This window comes from Lithobates pipiens, unplaced genomic scaffold (genome assembly GCF_037356315.1).
Source record: "Lithobates pipiens isolate NorthernLeopardFrog02 unplaced genomic scaffold, aLitPip1_a1.2 Scaffold_28, whole genome shotgun sequence".
NCBI lineage: Eukaryota > Metazoa > Chordata > Amphibia > Anura > Ranidae > Lithobates > Lithobates pipiens.
In genome coordinates, this window is record NW_027507789.1 from 146,847,778 (window position 1) to 146,866,538 (window position 18,761).

The window sequence follows — 18,761 nt, forward strand, 5'->3', positions numbered from 1 at the left end:
CTATCTTTGCATGCGGCTCACAGCAGGGGTCTGGTGCGTCCCCATTCACTGTTTCAGGTATGATTTCAGCCCGAATTTTAGGCTGAATTCGGACCTGTAAGGGACCAGAAGACGCACACCTGATTTTCTGTATACATGTTCTCTTAGATCTACCAGTGTACGCTTCTGCTTCACATGGTCATAAGGAATGCCGAGATGCATGATACGTTCAAAAACAGTCCAACTGAGGGCTGACAACACAGCAAATGAAACGCTCACAAAGCCACCAGGTAAAACCTTGGGATGCTTACAGCTCAAAGACCTTGTTTGGAGGATCTTAATGATCAAAACTTGCATCAGCCTTAGCCTGAACATGCACCTGGTAAAACGTAGAGTTTGGGAACAGAAAACTGTGTGGCAGCCTTGCAAATATAGGGAATTGTGCGATTCAGAAAGGCTCAAGAGGCGCTTAATTTAGTGGAGTGTGCCTTAACATGAAAAAGTGAAAACTAATCCTTAAGCAGATAGGCTTGTATGATAAGATGCCTAAGCCACATAGAAAAGGTAAAGAGAGAAGCAGGCTGAACCCTACAGGGGTCCTGACAAAGAGGCAGTCATTTTAAAAGGAGACATGAGAGACAAACTCAAACAGCCTTACCACAGCAAAGCAGTGAATGGAAATCTCCTTGGGATGTACTGTAACAGGATAGAGGGATGAAAAACACCACCTTTTGGAGAAGGGAGGCCCTAGGCATCAGGAAAACTTTGTCTCTGTAAAGCTCTCTGTCCTCTTTGCAGGACAGAAACCTGTCTCACCCAGGTGATGACAAGGAGAAAGGCCACCTTGCGAGTGAGAGAAAACAAAGGCATAGCTCCAACAGATTCAAAAGGCAGATTTTTTTTTTAGGGCCAACCAAACCAGGTTGAGGCTCCATAGAGTTACAGGTGGATTTATAGGCAGAACAATTTGAGACACCACATGTATTAAGGTGTGCATCTAAGGATGAGAGGTAGGCGGTCTGTGAAAATAGGATTTTTTCATCAAACTAATCTGTAAAATCCTTTTCTTTGAGTACATCATGGGACACAGAGTCAGGCTAATATTCATTACCAACGCTCTTTAGACAGGAAGTGATCCCCTATATAACCCCTTCCACACAGGAAGCAATTCAGTTTTGTAGCAAGCACTGAATCCTCAAAAAAGAAGGGAGTGATCTCTGTGTCCCATGATATACTCAAAGAAAAGGATTTTACAGGTAAGGATGACAAAAAAATCCTATTTTCTTTTTCATACATCATGGGACACAGTCAGGCTAATATTCATTACCTGCTGGGATGTCCCAGAGCAATAGCCTTGAGGGGAGGGAGACACCCTGCTAAATAATAGCCATCAGAACTTATACAGCAGCCCACAGTACACTGCGGCCAAAAGCCGAACCCTCGACGGCTCGAACATCCACTTTATAAAATTTTGTGAACGTATGCACTGAAAACCAGGTAGCAGCCTTACAAATCTGAGCCACAGATACCCAATGGTGAAAAGCCCAGGAGGTTCCTACACCCCTGGTAGAATGAGCACTCACCCTAAAGGGAGGAGCTCTATGTTTCAGACCGTAGGCCTAAATCAGAGATATGCAATTAGTGTACCACCAGCTGTTGCAGAACTACAATTCCCATGAGACATAGCAAGACTGACAAGACTTCCCATGAGGCATAGCAGGACTGACAGCCACAAGCAAGACAACCAGAGTCAAAGGCATGATGGGATTTGTAGTTTTGCAACAGCTGGAGGTCCGCTAATTGCATATCCCTGGCCTAAATGATCAATTGACGGACCCATTTGGCAATGCAAGCCTTGGAAGCTGCCTGCCCCTTCTTGAAAAAAAAAAAAAAGTCTGATCCTCGGATCTCCGCAGATCTAGACAAATAAACCTTGACTGCCTGGACAATGTCCAAAGAATGCAGTCGCCTCTCTTCCGCCGAAGGAGGCTGAGAGAAAAAAAGAAGGCAAAATAATGTCCTGATTTAAATGAAAGGTAGACACCACTTTTGGCAAAAAGGATGGAACAGGTCGTAACACGACCCTGTCGTGGTGAAGGATCAAGTATGGTTCCCTGCACAAAAGGACCGCCAACTCCAACACCCTTCTAGCCAAAGTGATGGCCATCAGGAAGTCTAATGGAATTTCCTGAATGGGTTCAAATGGTTGTTTCTGTAACAAAGACAGCACCAAATTCAAGTCCCAAGGACAAATAGGTGACCTAATGGGGGGAACAAGCGAGTTGCCCCCTGCATAAAGGTTTGGATCAGTGAATGGGAGGCTAAAGGCCTTTGGAAGAATAGGGATAGGGCCGAAACTTGGCCTCTGATTGTAATTAACGACAATTTGATTTCTACAATTGACGGTAGAAAAGAGCGAATTCTCCCAATCATGTATTTCTGAGGATGCAATTTTTTGAATTCACACCAAGCAATATCTTCCAGACCTTATGATAAATCTTCCAAGTGATCGCTTTTCTAGCATTCACTAGGGTAGACACTACTGGTTCCCAGATGCCATTGCGTCAAATTTACTGTAAATTGGGGTGAAATATACAACAGTAGATTGGGATGACGTGGAAGCGTCCATGGCCCATCTATTGTCAGTCTCACAATCTCCAGGAACCAAGGCCTTTTGGGTCAAGCTGGTGCCACCAGAATCCTCTCTCCCTCCGAATCCTGCGCAACAAATGTGGAAGGAGAGGGATCAGAGGGAAAGCATAAACCAGGGAGCACTGGTTCCATGGATCTATCAGAGCATCTGCTCCAATTGCCAGAGGATCTCTTGTTCGGGACACAAACTGCTGTAGTTTGTTGTTGAACCTGGATGCCAGTAGGTCGACCTCTGGCCATCCCCAATGTTGGCAAATACCCTGGAACACCTCTGGGTGTAGGGACCATTCTCCTGGACAGATCTGCTGGCGGCTGAGATAATCTGCCTTCCAATTCTCTACTCCCGGGATATGGACCGCCGATATAAAATCGACACATGTCCCTCTGCCCAGGCTAGTATGTGGTTCAGCTCCTTCCTGGTACAGCCTTGGTGGTTTATATAGGCCACTGCAGTGGCATTGTCAAACTGAACCCTGATAGGGCAGTCCTGAAGCTCCATCCAGGACTGTAGGGCTAGACGTACTGCCCGTGATTCCAGGATGTTGATGAGCAGGATCTGTTCTGTCCCTGTCCATTTCCCCTGAGCTGTGAGCCCTTCTAGGGTTGCTCCCCAGCCTGAGAGACTGGCATCTGTAGTCAGTACTCTCTAAGTTACTGGGAAAAAGGATTTTCCCTTTCACAGGTTCTGATCCTGCAACTACCAGTTTAGGTTAAGCGTGCCTGAGAAGATAAGCACATTGGATAATCAAGGGGTTTTCCTCTTCTGTTTCAAGCCAACAAGATGTCTTGTTGTAAAGGCCTGAAAGGGAACTGGGCATAGGGCACTGCTTTGAAGGAGGATACCATCCTCTCTAGAAGACTCATACAGAGCTGAATGGAGGGTTGTCTGGTGCCCCTTATCTGACGCACCTGAATCTTCAGGGCACAGATTATTACAGGTGGCAAGAATACTCTTGCTTGGACGGTGTCTAGGATCAGACCTAAATATTTTAGATTTTGAGCTGGTTTCGAGGCTGACTTTTCAGTATTTATGATCCGGGCTGAGCTTTTCAAATACTGTACTGTGTACATTATGCTCTGTTCTACAGCCTGTAACGAGTGATCTCTGAGTAGGAGGTCATCCACATACCCGAGCACTAGGATCCCTTGGGCCTTAAAAGACCCAGTACTGGTGCTAGAACCTTTGCGAACACCCAGGGAGCTATAGCAAGCCCGAAAGGTGGAGCCAGAAACTGAAAATGATGTTCCTCTACTGCAAAACATAGGAACCTCTGATGAAGCTGAAAGATAGGTATGTGTAAATACCCGTCTTTTATATAGATAGCCTCCCCTCTGGAGTGAGGTTACTACTTAGCGGACACACTCCATCCAAAAGGACTATATCAATAGATACTTGTTCAGGGATCTTAGGTCCAAAATGGGCATTGTGTCCCCGTTTGGTTTCTGAATCGTAAACAGGTTTGAGTAAAACCCTGTGCTCCTTTCAAATACAGGAACCTCTACAATCACTCCTTGCTGCACTAGATGGTGTAGTGCCTGAAGCAATTAGTTTCTTTTTGGAGGATCCGAGGGAACGATGGATCTTAAAAACCTCTGCAGGGGAACCCCCCACAACTCCAGCTTGTAACCGCAAGACATAATTGAGGTGACCCACTCGTCTTGAAATGTCCGCAAAGAGCAGCAGCCCTCCACCCATCCAATGGAGTGGAGGCGATCTTCAAAAGGAGGGCTTGATGCTGGGTTTAGAAGAATTTTGGACCCAGGGCCTTTTATGGCCCTGGCCCTAGCGCCCTGCTCGAGGTGGAACTGCCTTTACGCTGGGACATTTGAGGAAGCAGTCCCTGAGGTTTTAACTGAGGGACGTCTGGTGCTTTTCTTCACAGGAGGTAGAGAACCCTTCCCTCCGGAAATTGTTTTGATATATTTGTCCAAACGATCACAAAATAAACGTTCCCCATGAAAAGGGAAACTGCCAATAACTTTTTACAAGGAAGCTTGGCTGAGCAGTTCTTAAGCCATAAAAAAGTCTGCACATATGTATGTACAGACAAGAGAGCCAGACGAGAAACCTGCTGTATTGAATCCTTTAACCACTTCCCACCCGGCCAATGCATATATACGGCCGGGTGGGAGCTGTCTACTTCTGATAGGACGTTCAGGAACGTCCTTCAGAAGGAGCGGGATCGCGCGCGCAGCGGCACGATCCCGATGTGCTCGTGTCACCCGGACACGGCACATCTCAGATCGGCAGGAGGGCTCTGTGATTGGCCCTCCTGATCACATGACGGCCGTGTCAATCACGGCCGTCATGTGATGTAAACAAACAGCCGGTTGCTCCTCCTCTCCTCACACAGAAGTCATCGCTGAGGAGAGGAAGGCAGATCGCTGTAGCCAGCTGATGATCAGTGAGTATGAGCTGTTTTTTACAGCTTTTTACTCACTGATCACCAGTCTAGTGTAAACACACAACACACCACACAGTATAAACACAGTCCCCACATATGTCCCCAAAACACACATGTCCCTAATAATAAAAACATGTCCCCCACATATGTCCCACTAAAATCACATGTCCCAATGATTATCTGCACACATATGTACGTGATCACCTGCACACATATGTACATGATCATTTGCGTACATATGTCCGTGATCACACAAACCAATTATTATACACTTAACGGAATTTTTTTTACCAAAAACATGTAGCAGAATACATTTTGGCTTAAATTTATGACAAAATTTGATTTTATTGGATTTCTTTTAAAATAGAAAAAAGAAAATATTGGTTTTTTTTTTCCAAATTTCCGCTTTTTTTGCGCTTATATCGCAAAAAATAAAAAACGGAGTCGTGAATAAATACCACCAAAATAAAGCTCTATTTGTGCGAACAAAATGATAAAAATGTCATTTAGTACAGTGTAGCATGACCGCACAATTGTCACTGAAAGCGCTAGAGCGATGAAAGCTGAAAATTGGGCTGGGAAGGAAGGGGGAGAAAGTGCACTGTATTGAAGTGGTTAAAGGCGTCAACAGCAAAACACAGCGCTCAAGGAATATCTGTATTACTTTCAGGCAGATCATCCTCCTGGTTAGGCCTGTCCGGCCATTTGACTTGATCCTTTATGGACTGGCAAATACCAATTTCTGCAACAGCTGGCTGAATAGCTGAACTGCCCAAAGAAAAGGAAGCCTTTAATAATAACTTCAATTTCTTGTCAACAGGGTCTTTCAAGCCCTGTGCGTTATCTACGAGACTGCTCAATCTACTGCTGGCATGCTCCATTTTTTTTAAAACTTTTCATCCATGGGATATTAAAAGGATCCTTTTAGGAGGAACAAAAATCCTGCCAGGATGTTCAAAATCCGCATACACTGTCTGTTCCAACAGGGGGTGTAGACGGAAAGCCTGTGCGGCCTGAAGAGGTCTCAGGGATCTCAAAGAGGACCAGGGGGGCTCAGTCACCTCTGCAAGAGGCAACTTAAAGGCAGAACGAACCATTTTGGTCAGTCAGGATCATGGTCCAGGCAAATGGGCGTAGCTGTATTCACTTATGACGCAAATCTTTGTGCGCCAAGATAAAGGCTACTGCGCATGTGCGGCGCAGCTGCGTGCGCCATGGCCACCAAACAAACTTCTAAGTCCAGCAGCGCTTTAGCAAATGCACATGCGCCATGGCCACCAAACTACTGAAGGGCACAGCAGTGATTTTGCAAATGCACGTACGCCATGGTGAACCAAGGCGAAATGGCACACCGTGGTTGCGCCATCATACAGGTAAAAAACAGCCAGACACAAGCAAACACCCACACCTAGCCCAAAACTCCCCCGTATGGTCACCGCACACAGGTGTCCAGCCTTTAGCTAGCTTGACTGATTGTTGCAATCACTGGGGCACCCCACAATATTAAATAAAGGGGTTTCACTTACCCGTCCAGGCGCACGGCCACTTAGAAACTAAGAGCCCAATCTTCACCCTCCATGGCGGGTTCCTGTCACCTGAGGACCTTCAAGGACCGGGTACTCTTTTCATGTTTAGGGTCCACTCCCTTGGACCTGTATAGCACCCTGCAGGAATGCCTTAGAGATGTAGTGTCCAGGATTCCACTTCGCAGGGTCCAGTGCCCGGAGGCTGAATTACAGGCAAAACATTGCAGGATCTTGAGTCTTTTTTGTGAGGCTCAGGTACCATTTATCTAAGAATATAAAGTCTGTCAAATGGATCCGATCGGTCAATCCCTTGATTCATTTAGGAGACCTGGAGCTCAGAGAGCTCAAACAAACCGTGCCATCCACCTTGCAGACACTGGTAAAAAAAACTTAAGTGCTTCCTGTGTGGGAGGGGTTATATAGGGGATCACTTCCTGTCTAAAGATCTTTGGTCTACCAGTGTCCATTCAACTGGAGATGGAGTATAACCTAGCAGATATTGAATATTAGCCTGACTCTGTGTCCCATAAAGTATGAAATTGAAAAGAATTACTAGCTGAGATCTGAACTTTGAAAGTACTTAGGTCCAACTGTTGATCCAGACCAGACTGGAGAATGTGTCCCATGGAATTTTTCTGGGATGGAATTTCCGTGCCTCAAATCACATGAAGTACGCTTTCCAAGTGCAATGGTGGAACTTGCATTAGGTGTAGTTCCTAGCATTTTAGAGAGTAGGAATACCAGATTTGGATGAACCCTGAACTCTTAGGACCTTGGTTGCAACAGTTATGCCATTAAAGCCAGTGAACATGAAGCAGGGAGGTAAACCGGAACTTGGGATAGGAGACCTGAACAGTCTGTGAGAGCCCATGGAGAGTCTGTCAGAAGTTTCTTTTCTCTGAGGAGAAAAGCGGGCCAATACCGGCTGGCTGACAAATTTGTTGTTACTAGTGTACAATTCTCTTGTAGGCGGCAGTAAGGATGATCTCAGGTGTATTCACAAGCCGCACGTGCAGAGCCCGCTAGGAATTCAGCACTGGGGAGTGCCAATTACAAGCAGTGAGACATTTCCTGATATTTACAGCGCTGCATCTGGACAATGTCTCACTGCTTCTGATTAGTGATGTGCAGTGCTGACTTCCTGGCGGGCTCTGCACGTGCAGCTTGCTCATCCTTAGGTGGCCGTATAACCCACATGTCTTAGAAATGCTTCTTAAAGTGGAGCCCCACCCAAAAGGGGAAGCTCCACTTGTTTGCCTCCTGCTACCACATTTGGCACCTTTTCAGTTTCTAGTTTTGACAGGTACCCGCTCCCACTTTCGTCTGACTTAGCCACAGCGAAGTCACCTGTAAGTTCCTTCCCTCACCACCAGGGGCCATACACTAAAGCGCAACGCACTTCGTGCATGCGCAGCAGGAAACTGGCTGTGAAGCTGCAAGGCTTCACTGTCTGCTTCCCTTATAAGAAATGAGAGTGGCAGCACCCGAGAACCGATCGAAAGATCATCTGGGGTGAAGACGCCGATGGATTCGGACATCGGCTTCTTGGGACAATATTGGGACAGGTAAGGGTCCCAATATTAAAAGTCAGCAGTTACAGTATTTGTAGCAGCTGACTTTGATTTTTTTTCTGACGAAGCTGGAGACTCTGCTTTAACCACTGATCTACCAGCGACATTTATTCCAATGGGCTTTCATGTGGAAATGATATGGGCAACTGTAAAACCAACCGACAACTTCCACAGCATGCCGATCACAACCTGTGCTTCATTAGCTTTAGTGCAAGGTAGAGGAGACATCAGGGGGTCAAATAGACCCCTGATGTCTCAATAAAGAGAACTTGACATTACAGTATGCCATCACATAGGGGACTGTTGATCACCTATGTGATCACCATTAAGTTAATTGTAAAAATAAAGTAACAAATTATTTGCCATAGCAATGGAAATTTTCAGGAATGAGTAAATGCTGATTGCTTTGGCAAAAAGTGTAATAGCTTAGTGAACTGAGCATATTCAATAAAAAATTTTTAAAAAGTTGTGTGTTTTTCTTTTCTCTCCACAGGCTAAAGAGCTGTACCACACACTGGCCTTGATCATAGAGAACAATGACGCTTCTGTGTCGTAGAAAGAAAAGCCTTCCGAGATCATGTATAAATACACCTTATTCAATTTGTTATTTAATGTGATCGGAAATGAATGTCTGCCTGTACCATTAGATTATGTATATCAAATTAAAACTGGGAATGTCCAAGCTGCCCTGTGTTTACAGTGGCTTGCTGTGCTAGGATCAGTTGGTTAACCAATCTTTGAACATCATCTTTGCTTTTATTTGAATGCAGGTCTAGCAATTTTAAATACCTGATAGAAATATTGTCACTGTCAATGTAAATAGTGAAATGCATGTTATCTGCTGTTTCTTATCTAAATCCAAAAAAGAATATATTGCAGCCTACCAGTCCTTAGATGTGGCTGCATTTGTTTTAGTTTTTCAGTATAAGTACTTTTTCTACAATTACAGAAAAAAATATTTTATTTTTTATTTTGCCAGAATTCTATTCGTGTAACTTCCTTTGTGCTGAGCAAATATAGCAAACAATAATATCAGTTTTTCTTGCTAACTTCTCTGAACTGCAAAATAATGACTGTAATGGAGAAGAGAAAAGGTTCATAGCTCAAAATAAGAAGAGCAGCCTAGGGTGACACCAGTGCTCTTCTGTGTATAATGTACGGTAAATTAACATGGTCACCCTAGGACAGGAAGTATGTTACTGGCAACATCAGAAGGTGAAAATAGGGAAAATGCCTGGAAAAACAAAAAATAATACAGAAACCACATCTAAGGACAAGTAAAGTGCAATATATTTTAAATTTTTGCTTTATATACATGTTAAAATAAAAATAATTTATTGGGAAACATTATTATTATTTAATCGGAAACCGGATACAATCTAAACTAAATTATTGATGGTTTTAGTGCCTTTACTGTAGTAATATTCTTTAATTAAAGAGAAGTCACTTATATCAGACCTGCTTATTTGTAAAATGTTCTATATCTATATGGCTAATGGTTGCTTAAGGCTGGGTTCACACTTATACAATGTAGATGAGGGTTTCCCCACATTTAATTTGCATGACAGCAGAGTGTGACCACCTCTCTGTGGAGCCGGTTCACACATCTCCAGGACGGCTGTGGAGCGCATTGCACAGGGGTCCTGTGTGTCTTTGGCTCCATTTCATGTCCTCTTCGGGAAGGCGTCGTATGACGAAAAGCATAGACACTGACGTCAACACACTCTCCAGGATCGTACTCGTAGCTCGCATATGAACTTCAGCGGCTGGAGGCGATTTGTAATACACGAATGCTTGTAATCCCTAATGTTGAGTCTGACGCTTTTAAAATATGAATGCAATCTATTAATGTTTTAAATAAACTTTTTAATAAGCTTTATAACACTATTGGAGCCTCTTTATTCCTTTCCTTATGCATGTGGGGACCGTGGCATGATTTTTGGAGAGGACTTTGTGCATTGGATCTAAGCATTGATTATAAACCAGCAGCTGCGCCTTTTTGCAATCTTACCAGCCATTTGATCTGGTGAGTCAGTTTGGTGCGACTGGTGAAGGATCACACTGGGTGTTATCACATTGGATAGGCATACAAGATATCACTGAATGTCACCATTATATATTTTCTATTGATGAACTATATATTTTTTACGTTTTATGACTTTTCTTATACACACACACACATATATATATATATATATATATATGGATATGATTTTTATTTTATTTTCTCTTGAAGACAATTTTTGGAGCACTATTATGATGGACTTTGTTATTTATTTTTAGGTCCTATCCATGATCTTATTTCTCACTGTTAAAGCGAAGGTTCACACAAAAATTGAACCTCCGCTTTTCGGAACCCTCCCCTTCCTCCTCTGATGTCACATTTTGCACCTTTCAGGGGGGTGAAGACATCAGTCTAATGCCGTGTACACACGAGCGGAATGTCCGACAGAAAAAGTCAGACGGGAGCTTTTCATCGTATTTTCCGATCCTGTGTATGCCCCGTCAGACTTTTTACGTGGAAAATTCTGACGGACCTAGAAATAGAACATGTTCTAAATATTTTAGACGGAACCAATTCCTATCGGGAAAACTGCTAGTCTGTATGCTGTTCCGACAGACCAAAAACGACACATGCTCTGAAGCAAGTACGAGATGGAAGCTATTGGCTACTGGCTATTGAACTTCCATTTTCTAGTCCCATCGTACGTGTTGTACGTCACCGCGTTCTAGATGGTCGGACTTTGGTGTGCTCGTGTGTATGCAAGACAGCTTGAGCGGCACTCCATCATAAAAACCTTCAGAGTTCATTCCGGTGGGAAAACCGGTCGTGTGTACAGGGCATGAGCCAAGTATTTGCACCCGCTTCCGGGCATAGACTCCCACGGGAGTCTATGCCTCTTCCTGTCCCCCCTTGCGCTGTCTCCTGGGACACACACGGGTCCCAAGAGATAGCGGGGATCAGTTAGGACGCAGAGCGTGACTTGCGCATGCGCAGTAGGGAACCGGGAAGTGAAGCCGCAATGCTTCACTTCCTGATTACCTCACGAGGAAGGCGGCGGCAGCCGCAGAGAGCCGTGCGATTGATCGGCTTCCGACATTGCTGGACTCTGGGACAGGTGAGTGCCCATTTATTAAAAATCAGCAGCTGCAGTATTTGTAGCTGCTGGCTTTTAATAATTATTATTATTTTTAGGTGGACCTCCTCTTTAAGTAATATTCTATAGGGTGTAATTTATAGTTATTTTTGACAGCGCTGCTTCCCTTTCACTTTTTAGTTCCATTTCAGGTCCGAATTCAGTCCTGATTTGTCCCTGAAACAGAGAACGGGACACACCAGACCCCTGCTGTGAGCCACATCCGACTTCAGTGTGAACTCCCCTGGAATATGCATATTTAGGCTTGAAGAACAATTCTACCTTTGTTTTTGTTTTTTATTTGCAGTTAATTCTCTGGGTATGCCAACTCTGCCTCCTGACCTGCCAGTTTCTGTGCTGGGAATGCAGAAACACAGCATGGAAACATTGGCTGGACAGTGCCACATATGTGCAACAGGTGGGCAAAACGAACTACTGTTTTAGGCCTTAAGACAGAGGAACAATACGTGTGTGGTGTGCATTGTATAAGTTAAAGCCATTTAAAAGTTAGCAGCTACAAAAAGTGTAGCTGCTGACTTTTAAACAGACACTCACCTGCAGCAATGCGGCCGTCCGAAGCCTCGCTCATATCCCCCTCCTCTCTGCGGCGCTGGTATTGCAAGTGGGTGCCCGGGTCTGGCTTCAGAACCGGACAAGCTGCGCTGCACGTTATGAATGGGCAATCTTCTGGGACCTGCGATGTGACATTTCCCAGACGGAGGAGAGGTGAACTTCCTTCCGGCGCCAGGAGAGGAAGTGGGAGCTGGGCACCTGTAAAAACCTAGGTACCTGTGCCCCCCCCCCCCCCCCCAAAAAAAACAAAAAAAAAACACACATGACATGCCAAATGTGGCATGTCAGGGGGTCACGAGTACTTAAAACAGAAGTTCCATTTTTGGGTGGAATGCCACCTTAAGAAAGAATGCATGATAAGAAAGGAAAAGCTACAGTGAAAGGCATCCTCTGGATGAGTTTAGTGAAGGCCATCCTATTTCCCTCCATTTCATGTAACCCTGGCTAGTTGGCTGTGAACTAGTACTGCATGCATCAGGGAAGTAGAAGGTGGGTGAAAACAAGGAGACAGACATTTCAACTGGCCAAACTTTTGGATGATGGTTATTAAATTAATGGGATGGGACTGACACCACTGAAGTAGGGGAGTGTGCTCTTAAATTTCCACCAACACAAAAGGATCAAGAGTGTACATTCCTCTGGCCTTGCTACTGATATCTATGGAGCCAAGTATTCTGATTCTGCACGATTACACAGAAATCTGATTAAAGTATTACTACACCCAGGACTCTGCATTCACTATAGCTGGTCTCACACAGAACATGGAAACACAATTATTTTAGTAAATACAAACTGCTTAATACCTTTTCTCAGCAGCAGTATAGAGCAGTCGTGTGACTTCTACCAGTGGCTTGTAGGAGGAGTTTTCATTCTCCTCTGATTTACCTATGAGTCTTCATGACACCCTGACCCTCTGTCTAGACAGTGCCAACTGGTCCTGTGCTAATCACCTCCCAAAAAAAGGTCTAGCAATACACACCAAACTGAGCATGTGCAGAGCGACTCCTAGAGCTCTGTACTATCAACAGATGGTTTGGGGACTGTGGAAGACGAGAAGGATCAGAGAAGACAGGATCAAAAAGCACAATGTAGAAAATTAACCCCTTAGGTTCCACAGCGAGTATAACAAGTATGCTTTACTGCATACAAATATACTGCATATACAGTCTGATTTTACTGTTGTGCATTTGTTAACACTAATATTTTAACTTGATCAATGCTGCTGTGCTTATTGAATGCCATTAATGCCTCGCTGAACGTCTTCTCTTGTTGCCTCAAACTTCACTACCATTTTCCATACTTTCTTACACTGAGAGTTGAACAAACATGCCCGTCAGTGTGTGACATCACCCCCGTAGCTACATCATCCTCACTGGAAGCACAGGTAACAGATTCATCAAAAAGAAAAATGGAAGAAAATTACAGGAACAGAACTTTTATTTTATTTTAAGACTTGTTCATCTATGGCAAACTGGACAGAAAGTCTGGTCACATATCTTGGAGCTTTTACCAAAAACCAGAACTAGAGAATTTTTTTTCTTATGACACGCTAAAGAAGAAATGGTGCCCATAAAGTGTGTTTTCTTTTTTTTTCACTTGACTTTAAAGCTCCTAAAAGGAACTATGTTCAACACAAAAAAAAAAAAAAAAGAAATTAAACCTGTAAAAAAAAAAGTACGGGATACTATTCCAGCTGACTCTCCCATGCCTTTGCATTCCTAGGTATGACTCTTCTATTTTAAAAACATACAGTGTTCCAATTTTGGCTACCGCCTGGCCGATAAGAAACTCGGCAGAAAATTGTGGCTGAACATCACCCTGCATTCTATCAAAAGCTGCCACTGTTCAGGTATTTGTACAGCTGGTGGGGTTGGCCCTCATAATACAATAGCTGCAGTGAGAGATTCCTCCATCCGAGCTGTGTAGTATGGATGGAGGAATGTTTGATTTTATTTTCCGTTCAGCCTCTATGTGTATGGCCAGCGAAACAATGCCGGTTGTGTCAGATGCCTAGTCTCCAGCTGCATGCTCTGGTTCCACTGTCACTAACATGTCCTTGCAGAGGTCCAGGGACACACTAATGACATAGTGGCCTGATGGGTGGAACCACAAGGTTCAGCAGGCATCTGACACACCCCAAAATTTGTTGGATGCTGAAGAGAACAGTGTTGGTTATAGCTCTGCAAAAGAGCGAAGACTGGGGTCACCAGAGGTGCGGCTGGTTAGTATTCCTATGAGTAAGGCCAATTGTGGCTAAAACATGTCAGCAGTGTTACAGCTGTTACTTTTACCCCGGGTGTTTCATAAAGAAGGTAAAGAAGGCCAAGGATCAGTGCCTGTATTTACTTATTAGTATTCCTAATTGTTTACAGGCAGATTTTTTTTATTTTTAGCAGAGTCATTTTAAATTTGTTTTTCAATTATTTTTTTTCTGAAATTGATGTTTAGGTGCAAATAGAGCTATTTTTATAGCAGAACTCCAGGCAGATACAGCGGGTAAAATAAGTATTGAACACGTCACCATTTTGCTAGGTAAATATATTGGTAAAGGTACTATTAAAATTTTCACCATGTCGCTAACAACCCAATTCATACATACAAAGAAAACAAAACAAATAAGTTCAGAAATGAAGTTATGTGTAATAAAATGGAATGACACACGGAAAAGTATTGAACACATGAAGAAAGGGAGGTGCAAAAAGGCATTGAAAGCCAAGACATCATCTGAAATCTGGCAGTAATTAGAAAGCAATCTTGCCCCTGCAAACTAAATTCAGCTGGTTCAGTCACAACTGATGGCCTATAAAAGGTGTCTCATGGGGGCATGGTTTGCCTTGGAAGAAGATGGCAGCTTAACCCTTGAGCTCCAGCCGACAGAATCGAGCTCCGTCAGAGACTCCAGACAAAAGTTCATGCCTTCTAAAATGGGGACATCCTCCCGCAACACACCGATCCCATTCTCCCCACGATCTTAGCAGGTGGGTAAGCCAGAATATTCCGGACACAGACCAGCAACATAGCAGCGTCATCCCAGGCCCACTCGCTTCTCTCAGGCACTGCAGTATACAGCTCGATCTTGGCAGCAGTACCCCCTTCCCCAGCTGACAGCATTCAACACCTGCAGCAGCAGCTCAGCATGAGTGACCTCCGTAGCATAACAGCAGATATTAAGGACACACTGTCTGCCATGATCACTGATCCTCTGCCATGACATCCATGCTCTAGCCGGCAGAGTGCAGGAGGTTGAATGCTTCATGGCACACCAGAACACTGCTATCTGGAGAATCCACCGCATAGTGGACACACACCCACCCTCCAACTCCGGGACCTACAGCACCATATGGAGGACCTGGACAACCGCGGTAGAAGACACAACCTGTGGGTAAGGGGCTTCCGTGAATCGGTTGAATGGAAACAACTACCACCTGCAACGTCAGGCCTGTTTAATAACCTTGACAGGCCCCCTACCACCGTAATTCAGATGGAGCACATCCACCAGGCTCTCCGACCTCTAGGCAGATGTGGTATGCTGTCTAACAGACTTTAGGCTCAAAGAGGAGATCCTCCACTAAGCCCGCAACAGGATCCAGCTCTCTCATGGTGGAACATCTAAGACCTGTTGGCTATTACCCTTCAACATTGCAAGGATCTTTGCCCCCTGCTAGAAATCCTCTGAAGCAGAAGAATCCATCATCGGTGGAAATTCCCCTTTTGCCTCGCTGCTTCATACCAGGGCCACACAACTTTATTAAAGGCTCCGAAAGATCTCCGCACGTTCTGCGAGACACTTGACATACCACAGGTGGAAATCCCTAACTGGTACATGGAATTTTGCACACCAGCCATGAAACCCCTGCCTTCCAGAGAAGAACCAAATGTATGCACAAGATCAGCGATACCGCCGGCAGTGGTCACCATCGGAAGTAAGATCTCTCACCGCTATGGGGGCTCAACATCCGAGCCCCACAAAAATCACCACATGCTTGAAGGGCACGGCGTGACAAGTGACCCGATGACAGCACCACATCTACTATCTGCATGAGTATTCATACCCTGGTTCTCCCCCATTTTGTTGTGTGAATATAATGCATATTGCTGTGGGATACTGCACCCTTCCCTGCTTCTACATGTTCAATTTAAACCTACATAGGAGCCAAGAGTGTCTTACCTTAGACTCAAAGAGCCCCATTTACGGAAAGTCTGATTTGTATAATACACTATGGGCCTATTGATGTGCTTTCTCAAGACCTTTGTAACCTTACTATTGCAAAACATACTGATGGCATTGGTTACAGAAGGATTTTCTAAACTTCTGAATGTTCCAGTGAGCACCGGTAGGGCCATAATCCGTAAGTGGAAAGAACATAATTTCACCATAAACCAACCATGACCAGGTGCTCTTAACAAGATTTCTCACAGAGGAGTGAAAAGAATTATCAGAATAGTTGTCCAAAAGCCAAGGAGCACTTGTGGAAAGCTTCAGAAAGACCTGGAATTAGCGGGTCCAATTCTTTCAAAGAAAACAATAAGTAATGCAGTCAACCGCCATGTCCTGTATGCACGCTCACCACGCAAGACTCAATTGCTGAAGAAAAATCATGTTGAACCTCATTAAAACAACATTTAGACAAGCCTGTGAAACACTGGGAGAATATAGTCTGGTCAGATGAGACCAAACTTCAACTCTTTGGATGCCATAATACACACCATGTTTGGATGTAAAAAGGCACTACACATCACCCCAAAAACACCCCAATACCAACAGTGAAGTTTGGAGGTGGGAACATCATGGTGTGGGGCTATTTTTCAGCATATGGTACTGACAAATGTAGCAATAACCACCGAAGGAGCTGCTGGTTTGATTTGGGTTTACCGTTACCTCACCTGCTTGCTTCTCCATCTTGGGGATCCCGTGGTAAATGGCCCAAAGAATGTTGAAACTGACACTGAATCCTCTTTGGGTTATTTATTTAGGAAAAAACTAAATATCTTAATGGAGGGTAGAGAGTTAGGGGTGCAATGGATCGTCACCGTTCCGTGATCCAAACGGGTCACCCCGCTCGGATCGGCACATGCCGCGATCCGTGGTCTCGGCTTTAGGAAAGTCCGTGGCTTCAGCCTAGCTCCGAAGGGGTGGCCATCTTTCTACACCCAGGCCCTTTACAATGTGATTGCTCCGTCAAATGACGGAGCGATCACTTATAAACACATCAGACATGACGCCAGTTCCTCTCTCTGTACAGTGGAGGGGAGAGATTGGATGGAAGCATCGCTGTGGGCTGGATTTCTAGTGCCCACAGCGCTGCTCTGTGACAGCCATCCCTCCATACTCTGTACTAGTCTGCGATACCCAGCCATACTCTGTACTAGTCTGCGATACCCAGCCATACTCTGCGATACTCTGATACCCAGCCATGCTCAGCCAATATTACAGTGGGGGGGGAGATGTACATTACAGTGGGGAGATTGTGGATATTAAAGTGGGGACTATATGGTGGTGGAATTTTCACAGGTTTTTGCAAATTCAACTATTTGTTGATCCGAAAACTGATCCAATCAGTTACTCTGATCCGAGGAACAATCCGATCCGTGAGTTTTTTTGATCCGTTGCACCCCTAGTTAGGGATGAGTTCAGGCACTTAAATTGCAAGGTGAAGGTATTAAGAGAAGACAGAAGGTACCAACACATTCTGATAAAATCTGCTGCCATCTACCAGGATGATGAAGATGAAATGAGGGTGGACATCTCAGCAAGTCAATGATCCCAAACACAAAGCCAAGGAAACTCTCAATTGGTTTCAAAAAAAGAAAATAAAGCTGCTAGAATGGCCCAGCCAATCACCTGACTTGAATCCAACAGAAATTCTATGGAAAGAACTAAAGACCAGAGTTCATAGAAGAGGTCTGCTGAACCTAATAGAATTTGAAGACACACCTGAGCAATGCATGCGACTAGTTTCTCTATACAGGAGGCGTCCTGAAACTGTCATTACCAACAAAGGATTTTGTATGAAGCATTAAATAAATTTCAGTTAACGTATTCAATACGTTTTCTCTGTGTCGTTTCATTTTGTTACACATCACTTAATTTCTGAACTTATTTGTTATGGTTTCTTTGTATGTACGGATTGCATGGGTTGTTACCGACACGTGGTGATCATTTCATGTCAATAGCACCTTCAGAAAAATGCTGACATGCTCAATATTACCAGTTGTATATAAGACACATAATAACGTAATTCAATATTATATCAACCTCATGGTGCTGGTGCCTCCCGACCCTTTAAAGCGTTTAGGGTGCGAGGAGGCAGGGTGGGGTTTATGATTGGGACTGCCGAAATTGGCGGTCACATCATCAGAAAGCCGTTAGTTAGCCGCCAGTAATTAAGTTGGGCTTATTTATACTAATTCATGCAAATATGTGCTGCTCTGTGATAGGGCCACCCGCCGAAAGGCCGCATATTTGTGTGATTTAGTGTGGCCGGTGCCAAGGAGTAAATTTATTTTTGTTAATGCAAAGTAAGTACCTAAATTTGACATGGTATCAGCTATTTGCAACCTCTTGAAGAGCAGAACTCAGACTGGGAGAGGAAGAAGCAGCTCAATTAGCCAATCAGTTGTGCTACAGTTAAAAGGACAACAGAGGGAGAAAGCTCATCAGTGTGATGCTTCTTCTTTAACTGTCCAGTCATGGGTTAGGGAAGGGGCAAGACTTGTAGATGTTAAATCACTACAGTAAAGTAATCCGGTCCTTTCTCTGGCAGACAGGACTGTGCGGTGTAAAACTCACAACACGTTAAACAGCTCCCTTATATGTACTTTATCTGTGTATTTAGCCGTTTGCTTGGTATTCAGCTTTAGCAATTTTCATTGTGTTATGCTTATAATAAAAACTGAAAAAAATATATGAAACTGAAA

The 18,761-nt window shown here is 44.2% G+C and overlaps 1 protein-coding gene across 3 annotated transcripts in view; it reads left to right on the forward strand.

The window, feature by feature from the left end:
- Positions 1–10,015, forward strand: part of MYO15B (myosin XVB) — a 337,586-nt gene extending 327,571 nt beyond the window's left edge. For all 3 annotated transcript variants that reach the window (XM_077459669.1, XM_077459670.1, XM_077459671.1), the window contains one exon: positions 8,627–10,015. In XM_077459669.1, the coding sequence (XP_077315795.1) occupies positions 8,627–8,689 (63 nt within the window). In that variant the 3' untranslated portion in view covers positions 8,690–10,015. The remainder of the gene's footprint in view (positions 1–8,626) is intronic.
- The last annotated feature ends 8,746 nt before the right edge of the window (positions 10,016–18,761 follow it).